We start from the raw sequence: 26,484 nt of genomic DNA on the forward strand, positions 1-26,484 counted from the left end.
TTCTGACGCTAATATTTTCTCTTTTACTGCAAATGAACGAAGGCTTGAAATATCGGTTAGCGGTCTCCTTGATTACTAATAATCGGCATCGGCGTTGAAAAAAACATATTGGCCTATCGCTAATATATATCAATTTGATCTGTTTGCTCTCGGTTTATAATACCGTCAGAATTTAATATCGGCCCGTTCCTAATTTAATTTTCTTAACACAAGTAAGCATACTTTTGCCACCTCTGCCTTTATATAAGCATGGAAACGCCCACTATGAATTCCTCATCTTGGCCTTTGTGTCACACGCACTTGAATGACGACGTCCCCTCCACAGAAGATATGACACTCGTATATTTCAGCGCAGGAGACCCGTAAAGGCTCGTGATAAATACGCCATGCACTCGCACGCTCCTCTCATCTCACAAAACACACATCATCACTCACGCTCATCTCACGCTACCGCAAATCGGTATCAGGTGGACGCGTGCCGCAGCCCGCCGGCGTCCGTTGAGCGTCCGTTGAGCGGCGGCGTCACCACGCAGTCACGGACGCTGTCGCCATCAAGGTGATGGATGGTCGCCACAGAGCAGCTGATGGCGGCAGCCTTCCGAGCCTGACCCGCGTGAGGCTTGAAACCCGATTGGGCCGAACCGAGCTCGCGGGCTGCCGGCCGTGAGGCTGAATTAAAAACGAGTGACCTCGCTTGTTTGGCAGTGACCATAAAACAAGCGCACGTGCTACACTGGAGAGGACGCTGGAAAAATTGGAAAAATTGCGGCAAACGATTACTCAATTATTCAAATACTTGTCGATTCATTTGATAATCGATTACTTGCCGATTAATTTTGACAGCTCTCGTCAGTTTTGATAACTTGGGACATAGAAGCTACTGTAATGGCTTGGAGAGGTTGGACGACGATAAGAAAGGTTCAATGACGAACGGTCCACAAAAACAAAGTAACAACAAGCTTCGCTGATGAAGATGATAAAGTATTGACATTGAGAACCGCAAAAGATTGAAGACAACGCTGATTATAAAGGCAACAACGATGACAAATGACTGACGAGGAATCTGAAACGATGGATTGCAGTCAATAATAAAGACAAAAACTATTGGAAAAAAGATGGCGAGTAAGGGTTGAAGAAGAGTCGGTGGCAACGAAGGATCAACAGCAGCGACAGAGACGACATATCCACGCCGGCTATCCCGAATGATCGAAGGCAACGACAATGCCGATGCGCTAGAAGAAGAAGAGAAATGGCCGACGAAGAATCAGAAATGAGGACGAGCTGGCGACAATATAGGATCGGCGACAAAGAATCGCCACAGGATCGACAAGAATGGCAATAATGAAAGAAGGATCAACAAAAGACAACCATGAAACATAGAAGTCAACAATAATATATATATATTTTTTTTTTTGTTGTTGTTTTTGTTGGAGAGCTCAGTATTGTTCATTCGGTAATTTTACCGATTTGACATGTCATCATCATTGCTCTCCTTTTTTATTTTTTTATTTTTATTTTTTTTTAAAGATTAATATCATATATTAATGTACGGCAGGCTATTCATTCATTTTGAAAAGATCTTTATTCCATAATATGATATACAAAAATATGATAATATTCTTGGCTCAGTCAAAACGGGCCCAGCTGTGCATGGAAAATGAACCGGGGTGAACTTTAAGCGGCTTACTGTTTTATTGCAACATCAACGCTGGTCGTAAATGACGATCCACAAAGCCAAATTTCTCACACTGAGAGCAATAGGATGCGCAATGCAAATGTTCCGTGCAGTCAGTTGAGATGCATTAAGCGGCGATAACAAAATAGGACGTTGGCTTTTTAGGCTAATTAAAAGCGGAGGCATGATCCAGCGGGCACGTTGATTCTAGCAGCTGGCGTTGGCCCGCACATGCGCGCTAATGCGGCCCATCGGACCACGCAAAGTTTCTGGTGTCGCGTGTTTACATGCTGCGCCTGTAATGGGACACCTCACTTTTTTTTATTTTTTATTTTTTTTTTATACACGCTCGGCTGGACTGATGCCGCGTTAGTCACCCTATTTGGGATTCTATCCGAGAACAAGCCACAGGAGAGACGCATCAAAAGCTGCCGAGTCTAACTTCATTTGATCCGCCGGGCCGCCGCCGACTCGCCGGCCTTGCCTTGACGCGTCTTTGAAGAAATGTGATCTGAAAAAGGACCTGGGACTGATGACTCACGGGCCGCTGACTGTTTGGCTTCAGAGGAAGGAAGCGGTAAATTGTAAATGTTGCTAATTCCTCGGGTACAAAAAGGGCAGACGGGCGTACAAGATCTGCAGAAAGCGAGTCAAGATTCGTCAGAAAACATATTTGTGATCAGCAAAGACGGCGACGAAGGGCCGCCAATCAACTCGGAGAATTGACAACCACAAAGGCTTGCTGGACAACAGATGACTGACGAAGGTTCGACCAAGAAAAAGAAAACGAAAAGGTATAGAGAAAGCAGCTACTGGTAAATGTTGGCAATCCCGCCGGTGTAAAAAGCAGAAGGCCTGCGACGCGCAGAAGATCTGAGACGGGTCGCCGATAAACGAACGCGCGATGGCGTTACAAGACCTGTGCAAATCCCAGGACCGCACTCGGCCCACGAGCCTATTCGACTTTTACATCCCGATTGCGGAGTGCCTTAAAGAAAATCCCCAATCGAGCGCGGTGAAGAACCCGCCGCCCTTCGCCATGTCCCACGGCACCACCACACTGGCGTTCACCTTCCAGGGCGGCGCGCTCGCGGCGGGGGACACCCGCTCCAGCTGCAACGGCCTGGTGGCCAGCCCCGACGCCCAAAAGGTGGAGCCCATCCACAGCCACCTGGTGGGCACCAGCTCGGGCACGTCGGCCGACTGCGCCACCTGGAGGCGCGTCCTGGCTCGGGAGCTGCGGCTCTACCGGCTGCGACACGGCCGCCGGGTGTCCACCGGCGGCGCCGCCAAGCTGCTGTGGCACATGCTGCTGCCGTTCAAGGGCACCGAGTTGTGCGTGGCCACCACCTTGTGCGGGTGGGACGACGGCGGTCCCGCTGTCTTCTATGTGTGCAGCGATGGCACCCGCCTCCAGGCGAGGCTTTTCTCCGTGGGCTCGGGGTCGCCTTACGCTTACGGCGTGTTGGATCAGGCGGTAAAATGGGGGATGACGGCCGAGGAGGCCACGCAGGTAGCGAGGGAAGCCGTGTACCGGGCTACCCGCAGAGATGCCTACTCGGGCAATTGCGTGGACATCTATCATGTCACCGCCGGCGGGTGGACACGCGAGGAGCGGGAAGACTTGAAAGACGAATATTACAGAGAACAAAACCGCTGAGGTCGAATTTTTGCGAATTCTGAAAATGAAAATCGGGAACGAGGTTGTTGCATGCTGGATGAGTTGTTAGAACCTCTGCTAAACAGTCCTGAGGTTGGGGGTTCAAATCCTGTGTCCTATTAACTCATTCACTCCCAGATATTTTCACTGAAGCAATCCCCTTCGCTCCCGGCCGTTTTACTGGATTTTGACTGATTTTGCAAGGTCCACAGAATATTGTGTTCTGTTGCTATAAAAAAAAAAACATGGAACCTACCAAAAGAAAGATTAGAGTATATAAAAAGTATATTTGCATCTGTTTCCGTTTTGCAGCAATGAGCATTAGAATATAGCAAAAATGTAATCATTATTCACAAACGTGTGGGAAAAAGAGCTTGTTGCAACATGGCCCAGGTTAATCTCGTATACTCTGCTGCCACCTGCTGGCCATTTTGTGTAATAACTACCATTGCTTTAAGTGACCTCTTCAGGTCAGAGGCTGCATCAAAGCCTTCTGCATTAAAAAAAATGTAAAAAAAATTATAAATACGTTCTTGGGACCATGGCAATATTTAAAATGGAACAAGTTTATAAGATTTTTGGGCGCAAATGAGTTAAATCGTTCCAGCCCCCACCTAAAAAACAAAAGTAAAATCTGAAAACATAATAAAAGAGAATGTAAAGAAAAGAAGTGGTTTTATGTAGTGTCATTAAACAAACATTAGTAGAGTAGTAAATTTTGTGCATTTAAGGGGCCATGGCCTAGCAAGTGACTTAACGAGCTCTTACTCTTGCTACGTTGTGCCATTTTTCACGCACTGTCTACTCCATGCTCCTTGTGAGTGTATTCATTTTGTAGTTGTGTGTTTGGCTGCTTGTCCTGCTCAATAAACAGCTAGAAGTTCATCGTGAGTGTGGCTCTACTTTTTTTTTTTTTCACTTCACTTGACTAGCGTCATATCTACAAATCACTTGCAAGTCTCTTTTGAAAGATTTTAATAAATGTGTTGATTCATTTTTTTGTACTTTTCAATCCGTATCTGTACTGTGCGTACTTTGGCCAACCTCTGATTATTTCTTCCAATGTCCTCGAAGGACCTTCCAGGTCTCAGTGCAGACAAAAAAAAAAAAAATGTCTCTGCGCGTTGTGAAGCGGCGGGAACGTGCAATGGCATCTTTTCAGCAAATAGTAAATTAATGAAGAGCACAGGCTCAGTTGCCTCCGGCCTTGTTTGTCATCTGATTTGGCCGCGCATATATCGGAGCCTCTCGTAAACAGCTTGCACTATATTTGCACAGACGATAAAGTGTCCTTAAACAGCACACCGCACTGCCCGGCATTTTTAGTGGATTTGTTTTTTTTTTATTGTTCCAAGCTACGACTGATGGAGCATCCACAAATTCATAATAGACCATTTAACCATAACGTCACATGTACCTCCAGATGGCACCATTAGTAAACAAACCCTTCTATGCAGTGATGTGTTTGGCAGCCATTTTCATTTTAGGCATAGTCATTTTTATATATTATTGTTACATGTGGACATGTTGGCGTCAAAATTTAGCAGTAATAAATATGATTATAATATAATATAATTATATAATAATGATGCATATATTTGAGGAGACTGGTCACGATGTATTTTTTACAAATTAAAAACTTACTTCATGTTCACCCATTTCAACCCGCCAGTCACAATTATGATGGACAAGAATAATTTAATTTACAATTTTAATTTAATGTTTCATAATTAATTGTAATTTAATATTTTCAGTATTAAATGTCAGAATATGTTGTTTGCATGAAATGTATGCATGGAATAAATTATCACATGACCAGCGCTGTTTACTTCCTGGTTGCAATTTTAGAAGAAGATGGCTTTCTCAACTCGTCCCAACATACATAAAACATACATTTTCACCTATGTGTCCATATTTATTATTATTTTTTTAATATTGATTATTTGATTTTCATTATTATATGTCTGGGAAAAATTGGGGATTAATTAGAAATTAGGTAGCTCTTGATATGAAAAGAAAAATTAAACTGAGCTGTCACCAACGTCTTACAAATGCAATTATGCCATCTAGTGGCAGAAAATGACCTGAACACAAATCAATATCACTCGTTTTTTACAGTACATTACATATTTTTAATTTTAACTAAATTTTATGAATTATGAAATTACTGTATCAATGACTAAAAGATGCAGCCATATTTCTATTAGTTTAATATTTTTTCCACTTTTATTTTAACAAGAATATGAAAACTTAGAACAAATATATTATTGTACATTTTATTGTATATTTAGAACAGATATAAAATTTGTGATTAATTGTGAGTTAACTATTGAAGTAATGCGATTAATTACGATTATAAAATTTATTTAAACAAGTTGATATACCCACAGTTCTTAACAGATTTGTGAATAATGATAAAACTTAGCTATATTCTAATGCTAATTGCTGCAAAACGGAAACAGATAGAGATATACTTTTTTTTCCTGATGAAAGAAGAGACTCTAATCTTTCTTTTGGCAGGTTCCATGTTTTTTATAGCAATAGAACACAATATTCTGTGGGCCTTCCAGTAAAACAGCCGGCGGGAGTGAAGGGGATTGCTTCAGTGAAAATGGCTGGCAGTGAATTATTTAGGGGTTTATCTGGCAGTGTCATTGTTTTCAATTCAAGTCTGCAGTATTCCACTTTTTTTCTGCCACCCCGTTGCCTTTAGTTTAGAAACATTAAGAAATGTTCTGTCGTGCAACTATAGCTCCATCGGTGCCGGTTACTCGTGCAACCGTCTTGATTGATTTCCATAGGGCCGCAATAAACGATAATGAGACAAAAATTGATTTGCGGCCCGACGCCACGGGGATTCCTCCCGACTTCCTTGTGCCGCTTAATGAATACGCCAGATTGTGCTGAAGTCGCCCGTTTGTGGCGTTTGCTCGTAAATTAAGTCATCACGCGAGGCGCGCCGAAGCAAAAAGAGACGAAGCTCAGACGTGTCTTTTTGAGTGTGAAGATAGCACAATGGCGGACGGCCCGAAGGCTGCGCATATGGATTATGCGGAGACGTCAAAACGGCGACGCGATAATTAGGTGTGCGTTTTTTTTTTTCCCCTTTCCTTTTTCTCCTGCCCGTAGCTAGCGTGTGCATCATTACAAATAAATCCCAGGCGGAGTTGCAAGACCACGCTCGGCGCATTCTAAGCCTCCTCTTAACGAGACAAGTATGATTGAATGGAGCGAGACTCATCCATAATAAACCTGAGTGGGAAAGTTCATTCATAGCACAATCTATAACTGGGTGATGAACAAAAACACATTTGCCTTGCCAATATTCTGTAATAAACGATGGGACACACCGAGAGTTGACTTTCTAGGGTAGAAAGTGGAAAGATTGTCAGAGGTGGCAAATCCAGGTCCACAGAGTAGAAAACCTGCCACAGTTTGGCTTTAGCCCCGGGTGCTAGCTAGCTAGTATAAAGGACCAAAACTGCCAAAATTCTAAATAAATAAATGACCAAAAATGAAAATAAAAACGGGTATAAAAAATATATATTTCGAAAATTAAATCAAATGAAAATTATATATATATATATATATATATATATATATATATATATGTATATATTAGGGGTGTTAGAAAAAATCGATTCGGCAATATATCGCGATATTACAGCACGCAATTCAATATTAGGCCGAATCGATTTTTAAGCATCGCATTTTTATGGAAATATTCAACAGAACGTCTCACTAAGGGTTATGATTCACACATTAAGCATTGAAGAATGTTATATGAATGGAACATTAAGCCTTAATATTTGATTTCAGTGCTGTTCAAACATGAAACAGACTGCAACCTGTTTGTTAAATGCAGTGGCTCCGTTATAAGCCTGAATTTTCAGATAAATAAATACATTTTCATACAAATCTTACAGTGTACATGTACAAGTTTACTGATTAGTATTTTCAAAATTTGAGTAAAATAAATAAATAAATGGCAATAATCAATTTAGAGATTCGTATCGGGATTAATCGGCATCGAATCGAATCGTGACCTATGAATCGTGATACGAATCAAATCGCCAGGTACTAGGGAATTCACACCCCTAATATATATATATATACACACATACACACACATTTGTATTAAATTTTTGAATTATATTTTTTTTATATCCGATTTTATTTTTTACTTTTAGTCATTTATTTATTTAGAATTTTGGCAGTTTTGGTCCTCCATGAACTTGCTTATTCCCAGGGTGCTTGGGAGCTAGCTAGCTAGCTAGCTAGCATGAGGGGCTAAAGCTAAATTGTGGCAGGGTTTTTACTTTCTGGACCTGGATTTGCCACCTCTGGAGATTGTATATACTATTATACTCTTTATCGTGCTCATCTAAAAATATTTCCATTTCAATCATATTTGTATCTCATTTTTGGTCTTCAAGACAAGTAATTTGGTGACAACCCTGCTTGGGTAAATCTGTCTCGTCTGTTGCCATTTGCATCCGCCACAGACGACATGATGATGATGATGACGACGATGATTCCTTTCGAGAACCTTGTTCAAGTTTGCCCTCAGTTTGCTCCCGAACCGGGAGTGACGGATCGATATCACCTCTTGGCTTTGCAAATGTGCCTGCGTGCAAGTTTTAGCATCGATAAGCGCACGGCGTCCCCGTGAGGCATGCAAAGAGTGACTGGAGTGAGTTGGCCCGTCTCTCTCTGAAACGGATCTCTGGTTGGGCTGAATGGTAGGACTTGATCATAACCGCCCCATAAGACGATTAAAAACAAATAACGTTAGCTAGGACGCTGTATGAATATTTTTCTTGGATTTGTGAGAGAAAAAAAAATGTTTGGTTTATTTTAAAAGAGCCCTGCGATTGGCTGGCAACCAGTTCAGGGTGTACCCCGCCTACTGCCCGAAGCCAGCTGGGATAGGCTCCAGCAACCCCCGCAACCCTTGTGAGGACAAGCGGTACAGAAAATGGATGGATGGATGGATGGATATTTTAAAAGAAGAAAGGTTACACATTTAGGACAACGATAATGATAAATGACATAAAAGCTTTGGTCAAATCACATGACGGGATTTCTTACTAAATCCACTTGAGAACGGTGCGTCTATGCAAAGACCGTTGTAAGACGCTTTTGTTTCCACAAAGAAATCATATTAAATTCCCCCGTATAAACAAGACGGTCACCAGATCTCCCGACCTTTCCATTGGGATTAACGTCCCGTAATCCGGACGGATTAGTTGCGAGTCAAGACTCCTCGTCTTAAAAAACAGAGCCGAGATGGCGTGCGTCATGATGTCATGCGCCGGCCGCCATGTTAGACTTTTCCCCCTCCGATGGGATTTACCACAGTGTTTTTTTTTTTTTTTCTCGCCCCCGGTTTTCCTCCGTGGGGGATTTCCGCTTTGAGAGCAGCTCGCGGTCCTCCAGAGAGGTTCCCTCTCTGAACTCCCAACGCACGGAGCGGAATGCATACAAGAGCGCTTTCCGCGCACAAGCCTCCTTGATGGAAGTAATAAGCTTCGCGAGCAAGCCGAGCGCAGCGGCACATAAATTGTCTGGGAAACGTTCACTTCATTAAAACTATTCCTCCAGCCGGGAAATAAAAAATCCCATCAAAGAAGCGTGAAGCCGAGAAGAGGAATTACAACTCGCGTGTAGTGGGAGAGAGTAAAAAAAAAAACGCTCACGGTGAAATTCCACCGTTGTTGCTCGCGTCTTTGACTAACGACTCCCTCTTGGCCAGACAACTTTGCCGGGCCCAAACATTAGGTACACCCGCACCATCTAATTCAAGCTGCGAGCGGCGGCCCCCCTTTTTCCCGTGGCAAAAGCCCAAAATGATCATCAAGCTTTGACGCCATGCTGCGGCCACATCAGTCAAGAGCGTGCCAGATTTTGCGACTCCCATCTGCCTTCGATACGAGCTCATTTGGGGCAATTCCCTCGTGGTCCTAAAATGACTCAAAATGGTCACTTTAAACCAAAATGGAGGGATTTCTGTTCAATTTTGGGCATGGGTCCTTGAGACTTTTTTTGTGCATACTCAACTTAGAATTACAAATTTTGTAATGATTGTGAAATGGCGGTCGCAGATATCTATTTTTATTTTATTTTTTAACTTCCTATTCAATTTACATTAGAGATAGACCGATATGGTTTTATCAGGGCCGACACCGATTATTGCTAGTCAAGGAGACCGATAACCGATATTTAGAGCCGATATTCAGTTTTGGTAAAAAGGGAAAAAATATTGGCGTGAAACTTTTTTTAACTCTTAACTTTATTGGAATCCTTGAAAAGCATATGTTTATTGAACAACTTTTCAAATTTACAAAATGTTGATTTATTTATTTATTTAACCTTAGACAATCGTCATATATGTTTTAAAATTCTAACAAAAACTTCAGTACTGTATGTCTTAAAAACTAAATGGAAAAACTAAACAAGTAAATGTCATAGCTTTCCTATAGTATTCTACAAGAAATACATTTTTCAAAATTCCAAAATAACTCAACTAAACTAAACTTTACTTTAAAAAAAAAAAAAGATGCAGAGAGTTTCTATATTTTATTTTAAAGCTGACTGGAAATCGAAATAAATTGTTTGCTGAGGTCAACACAGTTTTATATGATATTAGCCATCAGATAAAAAAAGAAAGGCTGATACCAATATTTGTTAAAATACCAAATATTGGTGTTGCTAATATATTACAAGTATATCAACAAGTGGATTCTATGGCTGCATGCTACAAGCTAGCAAATGAGCCAGCATTAGTTAGCGGTTGGAATAACATTATTGTTGGAATGTTACAGCCGTTGAATTAATGCTACGTAATAACTATAATTTACTTTTTTTTTTTACCTTTTCACGGTGAATCAGTGTCGCAGACAAGATTTTACAAAATCATGTACTTTTCCTCTCGTTTTTCTTCATGAACTAAAATGTCCATCGTTTTTTTTTTTTGTGAAGTGCCTCGTCTTCATCAGTCGACGAAAATGCTTTAAAATGATTTAGTCCCAGTTATTGTTTACGAATGAGGGTCTTAGTCCAGTCTAGCCGAGTTGTAAAATGTGCGTCGACAAAATTATATTTATTTATTATTTATTGTGTCGACTTGTGATAAACACCCCCCCCCCCTCCCCCGTATCGCTCAACATTTGCCAAACTGCCGCCGGTTTTGCGAAACTCGTTCGACAAGTTTGTGCTCGCAAGTCAAACCAATAAATGTATGCGATATATACGCTGCATGTTTTTGTTGTGTTGCTTGATCAATTATTGATTCTGAGCTGCTCCAGATGACATACGCGCCGCTGCTGTGCGCTTGTTACGTCGCATCGGTAGGCTTGTATAATCGGGACGTGCGGTCGTAAGACGTGGATTCATTGAAGGCCCGGGTACAAAAAATGAACGGCTTGCCAATGGTCAAAAGTAAAACTGGTTCAAATAAGTGTGTGTGTGACTATGTCTTAGCATGTGTGTGTGTGTGTGTGTGGTTTAAATATAAACGAGACCCCCCCCACCCACCCCACCACCTTAAATGCTTGGCAAAGTGTCCCTCCTCAAAAATAGCAAGCTTTTAGAGAGCCGCCTCCTTCACGCTGAAGACTAATGGAGGGAAAAGACAAGCGAGGGAGGATGAGAGTGATGAAGGGAGAGAGTGGAGGAGAGCGAGAGAGAGAGAGAGAGAGAGAGAGAGAGAAAGTGAGAGCGCGAGAGGGAGGCTGGGTGAAGGGGACAGACCCCGCGTCAAGCTCACATGAACCTCAGCGTCCTCCTCCACGCGCGGGATCGCTTTCAGCTGCGCAACCGGGTATGGCAATGCAAGCTTGACTTTCTTTCGTTCTTCTTTTGCACCATTTTTCTTCTTTCTTTTTTGCACGTGCATGGAGGAGGAGGTGCTCATCATCATCATCATCATCATCATCATCATCATCAGCTTATTGGTGCCAAATGATCAGCGGTATCAGCGGTGTCGGCTTGGTTATAATACACGGCTCAGCCCGAGTGTGTGTGAATCACATCAAGGGGTGGGGGTGCAGTTGGGGAGGGGGGGGGGGGGGGTACATCAAGTAGGTCACTTTATTTCATGTTGTTATTATTATTATTATTATTATACTGTCCGGCCTCTTAACGAGACAAGGTCACGCCGCGGGCTGATTTAGTGCGTCTCTCCGCTAACTTGGGAAGCACTAACAAGCAGGGCCAGATGTGCGTGTGTGTGACCGTGTGAGTGCACTTGTGTGTGTGTATGATACTGATGTTTCATCAATGTACGTTGTCAGTTCTTAGATCGTGCAAGCAGGAAATGAAAAAAAAAAAAGTCCAGCAAATTCTTGATGAGCCGTACAGACAATTTAAGAACAAAATCGTTAATTGTAGGTTTTTATCTAACAATGGTTAACTTCTTTTTACACTTGATTATTTTTTTTTTTTTTTGCATATGATCCCCCATCTTTTATATTCTTATTTTACCATGTTAAAAACTAATAATGACAGTGAAAATAAACCTTGCATTCTCTTAACTTCCAAGTTCTGAAATGGCTGAAAATGGCCGCTTCAAAGCAAAAAAAGCCAACTTCCACTTGAATTTTGGGAACAAGTCCTTGAAACTTTTTTGTGTGTGTGTGTGTCTTGCTATGATGGACGTGTCCACCAAATTTCATGCCAATTTGTAAAATGGTGTGTGAGGCTTGTTTTTCCTAACTTTCCAATGGGGCAGCTTAGCGAAAAATGAGTGACAAATCAAAATGGCCGACTTCCTATTCAATCTCCGGCATGGTACCTTGAGACTTTTTAGTGTGTCCTGTTATGATGGACATGTCTACTAAATTCAATGTCAATCCATGAAACTGCTGTTAGGGGATTATTTTTCCAACTTTCTCGAGGGCAAAACTGAGTGAGATATGGCTAATTCAATCCAAAATGGCCGACTTCTTGCTCATTTATTATGTGTCCTTGGGACTTTTTCATGTGTGCTGTTATGATGGACATGTCTGCTAAATTCTGTGTCGATCCATGAAAGTTCTGTTAGGAGATTATTTTTCCAACTTCCTCAAGGGCAAAACTGAGTGAGATATGGCTAATTCAAACCAAAATGGCTGACTTTCTATTCAATCTATAGCATGCTTCTTTGAGTTTTTTTTCATGTGTCCTGTTATGATGCACATGTCTACTAAATTGAAATTCAATGTCGATCCATGAAACTGCTGTAAGGGGATTATTTTTCCAACTTTCTCGAGGGCAAAACTGAGTGAGATATGGCTAATTCAATCCAAAATGGCTGACTTCCTGTTGAGTTTTTGTTGTGTGTCCTTGGGACTTTTTCGTGTGTGCTGTTATGATGGACATGTCTGCTAAATTCCATGTCGATCCATATAACTTCTGTTAGATTGTTTTTCCAACTTTCTTCAAGGGCAAAACTCTGCGATATGGCTAATTCAAACCAAAATGGCCGATTTCCTGCTCAGTTTTTTTTGTTTGTGTGAGTACTTGTTAGTTTGTGCTAGCATGTTATTCAGACCGGTATGCTAACTAAAACTTTTACTGAGCCTCGTGAAGGTGTTTTTTTTTTTTTTTTGGAATAACTTAACTACTGAAACAGTTGTTTGTGTAAAATGGCTTCATGATTGTTTACATGCTGCATGCGTGGTGTTGATGCTTTATGATCCTTTCAGTTTTAAGTACTTTGCCGCCATCTTGTGGCATTGTCAATGCAAGTACTGCTTTTTGGTTCCAAAGCCCAGCACATAGCGATGGTTCCTTGCACGTCGCCAACGGCTGAACGTGTACGTGCGTTCTTGTCTCCCTATTTTCATGTGGCACAAATCTTGACATTCACCTTTTATTCCCGCATGGGGGACATTTTGTCTTGGCCACGTAAGAAAAATGCCAGGATGAGCTCCTTTGGATGTGCGTGTGCGCGTGCATCAGCGTGAGTGTGTGTGTGTGCGCTCGCTAAGGATGGATGAGAGCTCTATAAGCACTAAGGCGACCAGAGATGCTCAAATGGGACAGAATGTGTCTCCGCTTTGGTCATTTCTGCCCGCCAAGCTTGTACCCTCTCATGTACTTTAACCATTAACCCCCCCCCCCCACACACACACACACACACACACACTCCTCCCTCCCCTCCATCTATCTATCCATCCACCCAAGCATCCACCCATTCATCCCTTTCTACTCCATCTACGACCAAACTTGAAAGGCCCTGCCACGCTTTGCGCGGCGGGTTCTATTTTTGTTAATAAAAATGGACGTTGTTGCAGAGCAAAGTGCGACGGTAACAGCGATTTGCCATTTGGAGCGATGTCGCCACTCATCATCCCGGCCGGCAAATCACGCTTTCAGTTTCCATCCTGACAAAAACACACGTGCTCGCAAACAAGAGTGAATGACACAAAGCCACCAAAGCTGAGCTGTGCTAAAAAAGCACAATAACCGCCAGAGACAAAAGTGCTGCAGGAGGTGTACTTTTTTTTCTAAGGATTTAAAAAAAATAAAAAAATAAAAAAGGAGCTTTTACATCGCTTAGCGCGAAGCGGTACATATGGATGATGATAAATGGTGTGAGAAATGTGTTAATCCACGAGGCAAGCGTCTCCTTGGGTGGGAAGTGCGTTGGGAATTGTCTGGCGTGTTGAAAGGAAACATACTCGATTTGGAAACTCAAGTGGGTGGTCTTGGTATGGATCCTGCATAATGATGACATTTTTTTTTTAATTCAATATTGTGCTATAGAATGATGGATCATGAAAACAAATGGAGGAAAAAAAAAAGTCATTTTTTTTCAGTAGTTGTGTATGTTCAAAATTTTAGTAGTAGGAATTAAAAAAATAAAATAAAAAATCATACTGATAGCAGTACCAGTATTCACTCTTTGAGTCCTCACCAATACCAAGTACAGATACTTTTGATATAATAAAATTTCATTGAACACATTGAACACATAAAATTGATGCAGACGATGACGCGCCGATGTGTCAAACTGCCCCATTATAGCGCCACCTACTGCTGAGGAGGACTTACTCAATGTCAGATTTTGTTGGCCTTAAGTATCGGTGACTGGTATCAGTAGCCTACACGAGTATATACACAGGCTGGGGTCACATTCCGGCGAGCTGACAAACTCAGTAACAGGGTTAAGTTACGACCTCGACATTTCCCCGTTAAAATTTTTTTCTGTTTCTGGCTGCAGCTCAGCGGCCGTTTGGGAAGCTTTGTGGCCGTCACACGGCTCCATAATTCAAAACATATGACGCTTGTCCAAGGCTAATTTCTCCAAACCTGATCAAATCGGCGCAGGAGAGGTGCACAGCCTACATGGCTGGAGTCCATGCAGGACATCGACACGTTGGTTCAGAGGGTTTGACGTTCTCTGGCGTCAAATGAGATCCGCCGCACGTATCTGCGGAGCTCAGAGTCTCACTAAAATCACGTTACGCCACTTGCACCACAACTTAGACCATGCTTCCAGCTGGTCTCATGTTTAGCCTACTTTAATTGTCTACTACAATAAAGCTTCTGGAACTGCTGCAGTCAGGAACAGAGCAACTTCTTGCCTTTCGGCAATTTTGCAACGCTGCTCCAATGTTGATTGGTGCTTAGAAAAACTGCAAATGACAAATGACGGCTTCAAATCTGTCCAAATCTGATGGCGTATTAGGGCCATGTGTATATATATATATATATATATATATTAGGGGTAATATTCCAAACTTTATAAACTTGAAAATTTGCCACTTTATTAAGTCGCAAATGTACGAGTTTTATTCTCGTAATTTTGCCACTTTATAAAGTGGCAAATTTTGGACTTTTTTTCTCTGGATATTCCCCCCCCCCCCCCCCCCCCCACACACACACACACACACAAAAATATTTATTTATATTTGGCCCAAATTAGTCCAAATGATACCAAAACAAAACAAAACTTATAAAAAGGAACTTCTGCAGAGCTTGTCTACTTTATAAATGTGCTCGGTTTACGGCACACAACTCTGACGCTAGTGCTAACTGCTAACGCAACAGCGGAGTTGGCCCTGACAGGTGAGCCAAAAGTCTGTGATTGAACACGGCGACCAACGAGCGCACGTCCCCCCCCTCCCCTTTAACAATATGGCATCGCATCACTTTGCTCCGGTTAATTGAGCCACAAGTTATTACGTGGCGCTGCTTTAACTGCCGTGACAATGTTGTGTTGCTGTTTTACGGCGTCATCAAAAAGCGGCTCGGGGCTCATTTGCATGTAAATGGATCAAAGCGCATTTGTTTAGTCGCCGTCATTATTCGCGCCACGTTTTAGCCGCCGCATTGATCACGCACGCACGTGGCGGAATTTGAGCATTTGAATCCGACACACACGACTTTAACCAGATCTGTTTGCACATGCGTGTGCGTGTGTTTATAATGCCTGAGAGCCTGCCATGCGTGCGTGCGTGCAAAAAGGAGATAACAGATGCCAGCAAAATGGGATGCGGGGGGGAAGTGCGGGTGGTTTCAGGTGATGCGTCCCAACACGGAAAAGGAAGCAGTCACGTCAGGTTTTTTGGGGGGGGGATGAGAACGTGATGAGGTCGTGTCATTGATGATGATATCTTAAGGGAAGGCTGAGGCAGCAGGAGGCCATCTTTAGTGAGGTCATCATCAGTCATCTAAAGGCAGTGTCGTTGGCAGCGATGCTAACTGGAGGACACATTTGGCTGTGCTATAAAATTCAAAGGGCGGCAAATCTACATTCAGAAAGTAAAAACCCTGCCACAGTTTGGCTTTAGCCCCTGGTGCTAGCTAGCTAGCTAGCCCCCTAGCAAGTAAACGAGCACCATGGGAGCTAGCTAGGAAGATAGCTAACTAGCACCTGAAGCTAAAGCCAAACTGTGGCAGGGTTTTTACTTTCTGGACGTTGATTTGCCACCTCTGGATAAATGTATTTGTTTTCTGTAAACAAAAGAATATTTTAGTGATTTCCACTGATTCAGTCCAAAACCTGCAAAAAAAAAGTAGTCTAGTCTTGTTTTCACCTGCAGTCGAAAAAGTTTGTTGAACTTTTCCGTTCTTTTGGAATCCGTACGAGAACATGGATTTTTCTAATGTTGTTGGCTCAATAAAGAGTGGGAAAAATTGCACTCAACCAGTTCACATACTCGTTTAAAAGCCGGCTTTATAAACAGGTATGTCACAACAGCCATTTTGTGGTACATTAAAACATGGCGTAGCTTTGGAAAAAGTTGTAGGCGGCGGGTATGGGCGCTTTTCTGTATGCGACAGTGTTCGGGTTAAGTCCCTCTCAAACACTAGCGGAACCAAATGGGCCTTTTATTTTATGGAGCATTGTACGCCTGTGGTCTGAAAACACGATTCACAGAGTGGGTAATGAATTCTCGCACATGGCCCTGGACGCGCCTAATGCACTTTAACTGCATGTGATGCAACCGTATGCAAATGAGCAATGCTGTTTTTCTTATTTTTGCGGTTTTTATTTTTTTTTGTCTTTACATCATTGTTCACAGCCTCAATAAATAGATTAAAACATAGATTTAAAAAAAAAAAAGCGCCGAGGAGTACAGCAACCCACCGACCCACCCGCACACATACACGCACACTCACCTGCCCCCATTATGTTGTAGATAGGCCTACTTATGTAAAAAATGTTAAAAAACAAAACAAAACTCAAAGTCGAAGAAAAAAGTACAGTGCTTCAATACAAAAGTGAAAAGCATCAAATAATTTTCACCATCAATTATTTACAGTACCCGTTTTGATAAAAAAACATCATGGCACACAAAATGGTTTCCCTCTTCTGTTAACTTGTCATGCTCGTACTGTAAAGAAGAAAAAAAAGTGGAGGAAAAAATTACTGCACCTTTGTCGATGATACAATAAAGTGACATTTTTAAAAAAAAAAATCATTAAATAAAATGGTTTTAATATATTAAATAGTATAGTATAGTAAAAAATAATTGAAAAATGTTAATAATAATATGACAATATAATACCATATTTGAAATACAATAATAATAATCATAAAAATAATAATAATGATAATTTTAAATGAATATACATCGCTCTTCTTGTTTTTGTTTTGACTTGCTGTCCAGGATCAAAAGTCACAATTGTGAATATTTTCCGCTTCAAAGTGGCGTTCCAATTGTAAAAATCACCACACAAGTCAATCATCCTAACACACTTATTGGTCTGGTCCACCATGTTTTTACAGCCAGCAGAGCAAATGCTATGAGTGTGGAAAATAACTTATAACTATAACTCAAAAACCTGCATCTTTCATATCCGGGTCAGGGCACCAATTAAAAAGTTCTGAACAAACTTTTAAGTTACTTGCCGCTTGCTTGTTGAGAGATCATTTTACTAATTTTATGGATGCACTTTTTTAACATTTGTATCTCCCGTTGGGTTTTGAATATATTATTGGTGTCCACCCTGTCCCCGATTGCCTTCATTATACTCATGACCCCACACCTCCCCTCGCTCTTTTTGCATGTACTGTACTGTTTTTGCTGTCTTACTGCAAAACCAGTTTTCCTCCAGGCGCAGAAATGAAGAAATAAAGTTCAAAGTAGATGTGGCGGCACAACCACTAGCACAGCAAGTTTTTGTCACGCTTTCAGGTCAGGCCATCGGAGGTCACCCGCGTTCCGACACCCGGAAGTAGCAGCGCCTATTGTTTGCAAACCTTATATGAAAAAGGGCTCAGGTTGGATTTTATTACCCTTTCAGCTTGTTAGTGCTTTTTTTTTTTTTTTTTTTTTTTACTGCACAAAGTTTATAACATTGGTATGCAATATCCATTTATTTGTATTTTTAACCCTTCCAATTCAATTTTGAAGTTCTTCCAACATGTTTTCTTATATTGCTAATAGTATTGTCTTTTTCCAGCCAGCAGAGAGGGCTTCCACTTCTTAATTAAAATGTAATGGTCCTCCATGGTCATCTCTTCTCCTTCTAAATTGCGTCATTCATTTGTTCCACTAGAGTGCAGTAAGCCATTAAGGCCTCTTTCGGAAACTAAGAATATTACACGAATTTGCTTCCTTATCAAAAAAAGCTGATAAATATATCATCTGTTAGAGAATTTTTTTTTATTTGTGTTGCGTGTAGAATGCAGCCCATTTCCCCAAATAGTATGTTTAAATCATGTAAACAACAAGGAATTAAACATTACAGCTGCAAAAGATCCAAAAGGTACATTTTGAACGGTAAATTATTGATATTTTGAGAGCTGAGAGCTGAAGTTGGAAATGACAAAATCAGACACCAAAAAAAAAAAATCCACCCATAGAACTTTCATCACATTTGTGTTAACACAGCTAAAACGGTTGAAATGGCCAATCGAGAGCCCATAAGGTTAATGAACTAATTATGTCTTCTCTCCTGTGATTGTAATGGTCAAAATTGCTAAAGTCAGCTATGTAAATGTTCTTCTTCTCTTAACTTTTACACTTGTGAATGAATGGGAAGCCTTCTGAAAACATGTCCTTTGAAATGATAAGAGCGACCTTTTCCCCCGTCTTGGTCGGTAGATAATAAAAGTGTCTCCTCTCCTCTGCGAAACTTCAAGATAGCAGCAAGGTGCTTAGTGAATGTCTTGCTTGTTACAGTTCTCTGCTCTGTGCTCTTTGGTATTTCGGTCAGGGTGTCAGAATCTTTTTGCGATGATATGAGTCCGAGGAACAAGGACGTAGAGGGGATGCTTTGTTGAGCATGTATTCTTGTAAGACATTTCTAAAAAAAAAAAAAGGCGTCTGAATCCTGGTCATTTTAGTTAACAAAAAGTAACAAAATAGCAAAAAATTTAAAGTGGAAGTCAACCTTAAACATTTCTTGACAATAATATGTTATATGTGACCTCGCTAGTCTAAACATGACATTCATGATTAATATTACATTTGTGGAATATTAAAACAAAAAAGTTTAGCTTAGTTATTTATTTATTTTTTAATAGAGTTAGTTTATTTTGTTTGCAGAGTGGGTTTGACAGTTTTTATTTGTTGTAATTTTTTTGTAATGCTTTGTTTAGTTTTGTTTTTTATTAGTTTTAGTATTAGTTCCCCCCCCCCCATTTTTTTTATTGTGTGTATTTCTTGTGGACTGTATATTTTTTTAAATCAGATAAATATTGTATAGTAAAAACTAAACACAATTTTTATTTTAACAACCATCCACAAATAAAATAAAATACAGGTACTGTATAACAGTCCACAGAACATTTATCAGTTAGCCATTGGTATAACGCTAGTTTTAGTTTTTAATTTGTATTTAATTTCATGAACAAAAATGTTTTTTAAAGGGGAAGTAATATTAATCAGAATGTCATGTTTAGACTAGTGAAGTCACATATAACATATTATTGCCAATATATATATTTTTTTTGGGGGGGTGGGGGGTGACTTCCCCTTAAAAAAAAAATTGTTCATGAAATTAAATACAAATTAAAAACTAAAACTAGAGTTATACCGATGGCTAACCAATAAATGTTCTGTGGACTGTTATTGTATACTGTTTATTTGTAGATAATAAAATAATAATAATTGTGTTTAGTTTTTACTGTACAATATTTATCTGATTTAAAAAAAATACACAGTCCACAAAAAATACACACAATTTAAAAAATGGGGGGGGGGACTAATACTAAAACTAATAAAAACTAAACTAAACAAAGCATTAAAAAGTTAAAACAAATAAAAACTATCAAACCCACTCTGCAAACTAAATAAACTAACTATTAAAAAATAAATACATAAATAAACTTTTTTGTTTTTTTTAAACCCCGATCTTTCCCCCCAATTGAACTGAAAATGATGTACTCCGGACCGATTAACGATCACTTGATCGAGATCGGGACATCTCAAATTGTAACCCTGGTCTGAATCAGAAACTTTCCTGACAGAGTTTGCAGGACATGATCCAGTGTAGCATGATGAAGATGGACGTCAACATCGCGCCGCTGATCATCTCCTCACCGCTCGTCCACTGAGATCTCAGCGATGAGAGGACACGTCGTCCTCCTTCTTCTCTGCATGTGCGCCGGCCGTGTCACTTCGCAAGATCTGCCAAGACTTCGTCCATCTTCGGACTTAGCGGCTAAACCTAGCGCCGGACTAACCGTGACCCAGCGGACGACTCGTGGAGAAGGTGAAGGGCTAATTGAAGAGGGGTCCACCGCTCTCCAGTTAAGCTCCGAGACGGGCCGGGAGAGTTCAGAGTCGGACGGCGCAAGTCTGCAAGGAACCAGGCGGCCAGGTTCTCGCCGGAAGAGGAGCTGGCTGTGGAACCAGTTCTTCGTCATTGAGGAGTACCGAGGCCCTGAACCTGTGCTCATCGGACGGGTAAGTGGAACCAAAATGACTGTCAACTAGCATGAAGTTCTACACAAGGTTTTGGTTTTCTTTCTCTTTATACACTTTTGAGGCAAATTTTTGACATTAACTCATTCACTGCCATTGACGGCTATAGACGTTAAAAATTAATTTGAACTGTTTCTATTAGTTTAACATTTTTTCCCACTTTTGTTAACAAAAGTGGTGAAAACCTCGATTTTTTTTAATTGAACATTTAGAAGAGATATAAAAGTTTTGATTAATTGCGAGGTAACTAGTGAAGTCATGCAATTAATGCCATTTAAAATTTTAATCGCCTGACGCCCCTAATTTTTAATAATCTTTTCATTTTTTCTTTTTTTTAATTGCGTTAGGCGATTACATTTTTTAAATTGTAATTAATCACATGGCTTCAATAATTAACTCACAATTAATCAGTAATTTTATATCTGTTCTAAATGTAATTTGTTTTTGTTTTTAGGTTTCATACCCTTATTAACAAAAGTGGAAAAAGTGTTAAACGACTAGAAATAGTTCAAATGAATTTTTTACGCCTATAGCCGTCAATGGCAGTGAATGAGTTAAAATACACCAGAGGTGGCAAATCCAGGTCCAGAAAGTAAAAACCCTGCCACAGTTTGGCTTTAGCCCCTGGTGCTAGCGAGCTAGCTAGTAAACGAGCACCATGGGGGCTTGCTAGGGAGCTAGCTAGCTAGCACCTGGGGCTAAAAACATACCAGACCACTCCTGTAATAGATCAAATACTTTCAAGTTTCATGCACACAATAACAAAAGATATACAAAAAAACTACACTTCATACTGCTGTTGTTTTTTTTAAACTGTGACTTTCTGATACCGTAGTCTACCTTGAAACTTCTAACAGTGTTCAAGAGGGCTCTTGAAACAGTACTGAGAACTGTTTGTGTAACCATCACATTAGCACATCTTCCCACCAAAACATAAACCTGTCATGAGGGAATCTTGAAACAGCGTAAGAATGATGATATATATATACTTAAACATAAGGAACAGAAGTCAAACATAGGTCAGAGGGCGCCTTGAAACTAGTTTCAGGAGGTTGGATTTTCTTTGTTGTTCGTTTCTAAGTCTCGTTCCTGCCTGAGGTGCTCAATGCCGCCTGGTTCTAAAGCAAGTTTCACTCGGCAACATGAAATTCATCTCAAGAGTCTCAAGGGACCGAGCCCGAAAAAAAAACATTTTAGTTTGCAGTGGACATTTTAGGGTTATTTTGGTCATTTCAAGGTGTCCTTCAAAGACAAACTTGCAAAGTTTGATGACTTTCCATAAAACAGGAAACTCATAACCACAAGGCCAGAGCGTTTCCAAAAATTGTGTTTGTGGTGAATGTCACACCTAGAAAATAATCACAGGGGGAAGCTATACATGCAATCAATCTGCTCTGACAGTCGGATAGACAATATGACCAACCCTGAAAAGATGCACACCGCCATTTTTAAAATTCAGACCCCCAAAGCCAGTTTCAAATAACAATATGAAGTTTGCAAATCATGTCTGTCACAAGTCTCAAGAAGCCATGCCCAAAGAGACAAAAGGGAGTCGGCCATTTTGATTTGAAGTGGCTCTTTTAGTATCACTTTTGGCCTTTTCGCTAACGCCTTCTTAAAAATTGAACTTGTCTTGAAGATTTTGTAAAGATTTTGACCAAATGTTACCAAATTTGAACCACAGCACTGAGTTGCCAAAAACAGTACTTGTGTGGTCGAAGCATGCATGGCAACAACGTGTGATGACTCGCCCAATAAAGTATGAAACAAAGATCAATTAAAAAAAAAAAGTCTGGTCCTGATGCTAACTTCACTTAGCCACTTGAAATTTTGGTAGGCACGTCCGTCACAAATTGACCTACAAACAAGCCTCAAGAAGCCATGCCGAAAAAGACACAAATGGCGGCCATTTTGGTTTGAAGCTGCCATTTTAGAGTTCGGTTCTGTCGCGGTTGAAGTTGACTCTGTCACGAAAACGGAGTGGAGGACCCAAATGCAGGGAGGCAGGGAAGCATGTACTACGAAACATAATTTATTTTACAAAAACACTAAGAGGGGTAACTCTAAATAAACAAAGATCTGAAAAGACCAAAAAAATCAAAGTAACAAAGAAAACACCAGTGGTGACAGCGACAAGCCAACTGACGAGACAACGAGAGACACCTGGACAAGAGATAATTGGATGACACAAGGGAACAGGATGACGAGTACAGGTGCGAACAAAACCTTACAAGTCAGACAGAACACCAATCAGTTGGGGGGGGGGGGGGGGGGGTAATGTTGAGTGAGTCTGTCCAATTTCTACTAAATTGGAACCTCACATACGAAGATAGACGGACAAAGCTTATTTACAAAGACTGAATTTTTGTCATTACGTGTGGGCACAGGCACACAAAAAAAGAACATGGCAACAAAGATTGAAACTGAAACTTAAAAAAAAATAAAATAAAAAAAACATTTGTCCCAAGAAGTTAGTTCCACTTCAAACAAGAAATGTGGTTGGTGAGGTCTGCGATGCCGTGCCTGAAAAGAAACAGGAAGTCAGCCATTTTGGTTTAAAGCGGCCATTTTTGTGTCCCCAAAGACAACACATTTTGTCCGATTGCTACCAAAAGAAACCCAACTGCCCCCAGAAGCTCGTTCCACTTAAAACGAGAAATTTGGTTGATGTGTCTTTTGCGAGTAGAGCCACAAAAAATGTCTGAGGCCATGCCTGAAAAGACACAGGAAGTCGGCCATTTTGGTTTGAAGCGGCCATTTTAGGGTCCCGAAGACAACACATTTTGTCCGATTAACGAATTTGAAGCGTAAACCGAACAGACAAAATCATGAAAATGTCTTCTTTTCGTTATTACGAGCATGGCAGCCAAGTTTGACGTCTCTCCACTGATGACTTTCATTCAATTTTTAGCCTATAAGATACAAACCTTTTGTTTTAATCCAACTTCACATGCGCTGTCCTCTGACTCGGCTGAAATCCTCTGACCCTTCACCCTTAGCAAAGTGCCCCAGATGCCCACCTGGAGCACGCTGCCCCACGGGAGCCCCCCCCCCCCCCCCCCACTTGTGGCGTTTCACAGCTTTCGCTTTAATGTCAGCGCAAGCGGCGAGTCAAAGTGGCGAGGCGTAACGCTAACAGGGGAGCGCTGCCAGCCGCTTCGGAGGCGGCACAATATACTTTACAATGACAGCCTGGATTGGTTTCTTAGCCGTGCGGCGTACTCCTCATAAATGTTTAATATCCCGCTCTGCTTGTTATTGATACAGTCGGCGAGCGGCGCTAAAGCAATCAGGGGAATGCTACTTCCATATTTGCGCAATAAAGCCAGGGCGGCGTGTTGAAATAAAGCCTCGGTTCTCCTTGCGGCTCGGGTTGTTTGGCTGAAAATCAGAGGTGGCAAAAGTACTTTAGTATAAATACTTGCGTAATCAACTAAAGCACTGATTCAACTTCAATACTCGAGTATCTGACATGTACTTGTAGGTACAAAAGTAAAAGTGAATTTTTAGCGCCAATTACATTTTCCTCCATTTTTCAAAAACAGGCTTAGAATAGATGAAAGGCCTTCCCTTCATTTCAATGGGGAACATTGATTTGTGATACTTTGAGTTACAAATGTGGTCACGGAACAAATTCAACTCTTACGTCAAGGCGCCACTGCGTTTGTATTCTAGCACTGCTGAAATTCGGTGAGGCCAAAAAGTGGTGTCTCCACCTTTGCAGCGGGAGGCGGCAGGAAGGTGGCGGCTGATCATTGTGCTTTTGCCGCTTTGCTTGCCAGGCGGGGAAAAAAGACATTCCTCCATCCTTTTCACTCTGACTGAAGCACAGCAGGACTGAGACAACAATTACACTCAGCCCAGGAGGGGGTGATGGGATGGCACGCACATACGCGTGCACACACACACAATGCGTGGTAGCTTTGAGGAAGAAACGAAGGCAATGGGGGGATGAATAAAAAAAATAAAATATCGCTTATCGAGCAAACTGTGGGGTGTTGGGTGCGCTATTATGACTTTTTTTTTTATTTAATCCGCAACGTTATCCGCCAGCACAGATGTACTTTGGGCTTATATTCAACCCTGTCGACTGCATGCAGGCGTGCTTCATATACACACTCACTGGCCTCTTCATTAGGGACACCTGCACACATGCACAAAAAAAAGTGAGTACTTCCCTCACATTTCTGCAGATATTTAATTGTACCTTTTCAGGACACTTTGACGCAACGTCAGTGCACACTTTCAATAACAGTGTGTTAATCATTCTCTCAAAAGTGAGTTCCATATATAAGTGCCAAAATGGTCTACCAAACCGTATAATTTGGATGAAATGTGTATCATGACGAAAATTCACTAGCTCAATGCTAACATGTAACGCAAAGCGTGTCATGAGGGGTGCGATTGGTTGCAAGATGGTGGACCCAAATGCGGGGAAACACGGCTGGGAGACAGGAATGAAAGGCAATGTGAGGAACTTTATTGACGTGACTGGATTGGACGAGACTAGGCTGGTCGCCAAACCTGGATTGGACGAGACTAGGCTGGTCGCCAAGACTGGATTGGACAAGAGTAGACTGGTCGCCAAAACTGGATTGGACCAGAGTAGACTGGTCACCAAGATTGGATTGGACAAGAGTAGACTGGTCGCCAAAACTGGATTGGACCAGAGTAGACTGGTTGCCAAAACTGGATTGGACCAGAGTAGACTGGTCGCCAAGACTGGATTGGACAAGAGTAGACTGGTCGCCAAAACTGGAGTGGACCAGAGTAGACTGGTCGCCAAGATTGGATTGGACAAGAGTAGACTGGTCGCCAAAACTGGATTGGACAAGAGTAGACTGGTCGCCAAGACTGGATTGGGCAAGAGTAGACTGGTCGCCAAGACTGGATTGGACCAGAGTAGACTGGTCGCCAAGATTGGATTGGACAAGAGTAGACTGGTCGCCAAAACTGGATTGGACAAGAGTAGACTGGTCGCCAAGACTGGATTGGGCAAGAGTAGACTGGTCGCCAAGACTGGATTGGACAAGAGTAGACTGGTCGCCAAGACTGGACAGGATGACTTGGCAGAGCGTGGGCGACTTTTCAGAGCGTGGGTGACTTGACAGTGACGAGGACGACTTGACTGTGACGAGGACAAAGGAAAAAGTGGAAAAAAATATATAAATATTTTTTTAAGTTAAACTCATTACTGCCACTTACAGGATTGGAGTGGAACAGCGTCACCCAATGAGCCGGATGCTAATATTTCGGATTGTTCGGGCTTGTCGGAAGGTCTCTGCGCATTTTAGATTGCAGTTGTAGTTACATGATGATAAGCTCATAATGTGAGAGTAAATATGTGCAGGCTTGTGAGTAAGACTGGTGAGATTACGATGAGCGTATGTGGCCCCAGGGTGGAAGGATGGCCACGGTTCCTGGTCAGAAAGCTCAGCAGCTGACTAATCTCTTTGCGGCCTCGCCATCTTTGCACGCACGCACGCACGCACACACAAACACACACCCACTCACACTCGTGTCTTTGCCTTGCAAACTTGCCATGCAACATACATTCTTTTTTTTCATATTTGCATGAAAGGCTCATTTAAAAAGTGCCATTTTGGGTAACTTAGCTTTTGGGTGAGAAGTATTGTATCCGTTCTCATTTTACATGAAAAATAATTATTCATTAAATTTGCATAAAAATCACGCACACTATGTGGGAGAAATGTTTGAATTTTTGCAAATCACAAAAATGGTTTTCTTCACCAAGCTTTTTTTTCCTTCATATTAGTGGAATA

At 41.4% G+C, this 26,484-nt stretch overlaps 2 protein-coding genes across 2 annotated transcripts in view; both read left to right on the top strand.

Annotated features, from left to right (window-relative positions):
• Positions 1-1,625: 1,625 nt before the first annotated feature.
• psmb11b (proteasome 20S subunit beta 11b) lies at positions 1,626-4,967 on the top strand. The gene has a single exon (XM_086088773.1). It carries the CDS (start codon positions 2,580-2,582, stop codon positions 3,333-3,335), a length of 756 nt encoding a protein of 251 aa, XP_085944899.1. The 5' UTR covers positions 1,626-2,579; the 3' UTR covers positions 3,336-4,967.
• Positions 4,968-10,731: 5,764 nt separating this feature from the next.
• LOC147166394 (cadherin-24-like) overlaps positions 10,732-26,484 on the top strand; it is a 31,504-nt gene continuing 15,751 nt past the window's right edge. Inside the window, exons 1-2 of the mRNA XM_086088772.1 lie at positions 10,732-11,157; positions 20,245-20,683. Coding sequence (XP_085944898.1) covers positions 20,342-20,683 — 342 coding nt within the window. The 5' untranslated portion in view covers positions 10,732-11,157; positions 20,245-20,341. The remainder of the gene's footprint in view (positions 11,158-20,244; positions 20,684-26,484) is intronic.

Source organism: Leptonotus elevatus, chromosome 11, assembly GCF_054856555.1.
Source record: "Leptonotus elevatus isolate MCC_2025b chromosome 11, RoL_Lele_1.0, whole genome shotgun sequence".
NCBI classification, from domain to species: domain Eukaryota; kingdom Metazoa; phylum Chordata; class Actinopteri; order Syngnathiformes; family Syngnathidae; genus Leptonotus; species Leptonotus elevatus.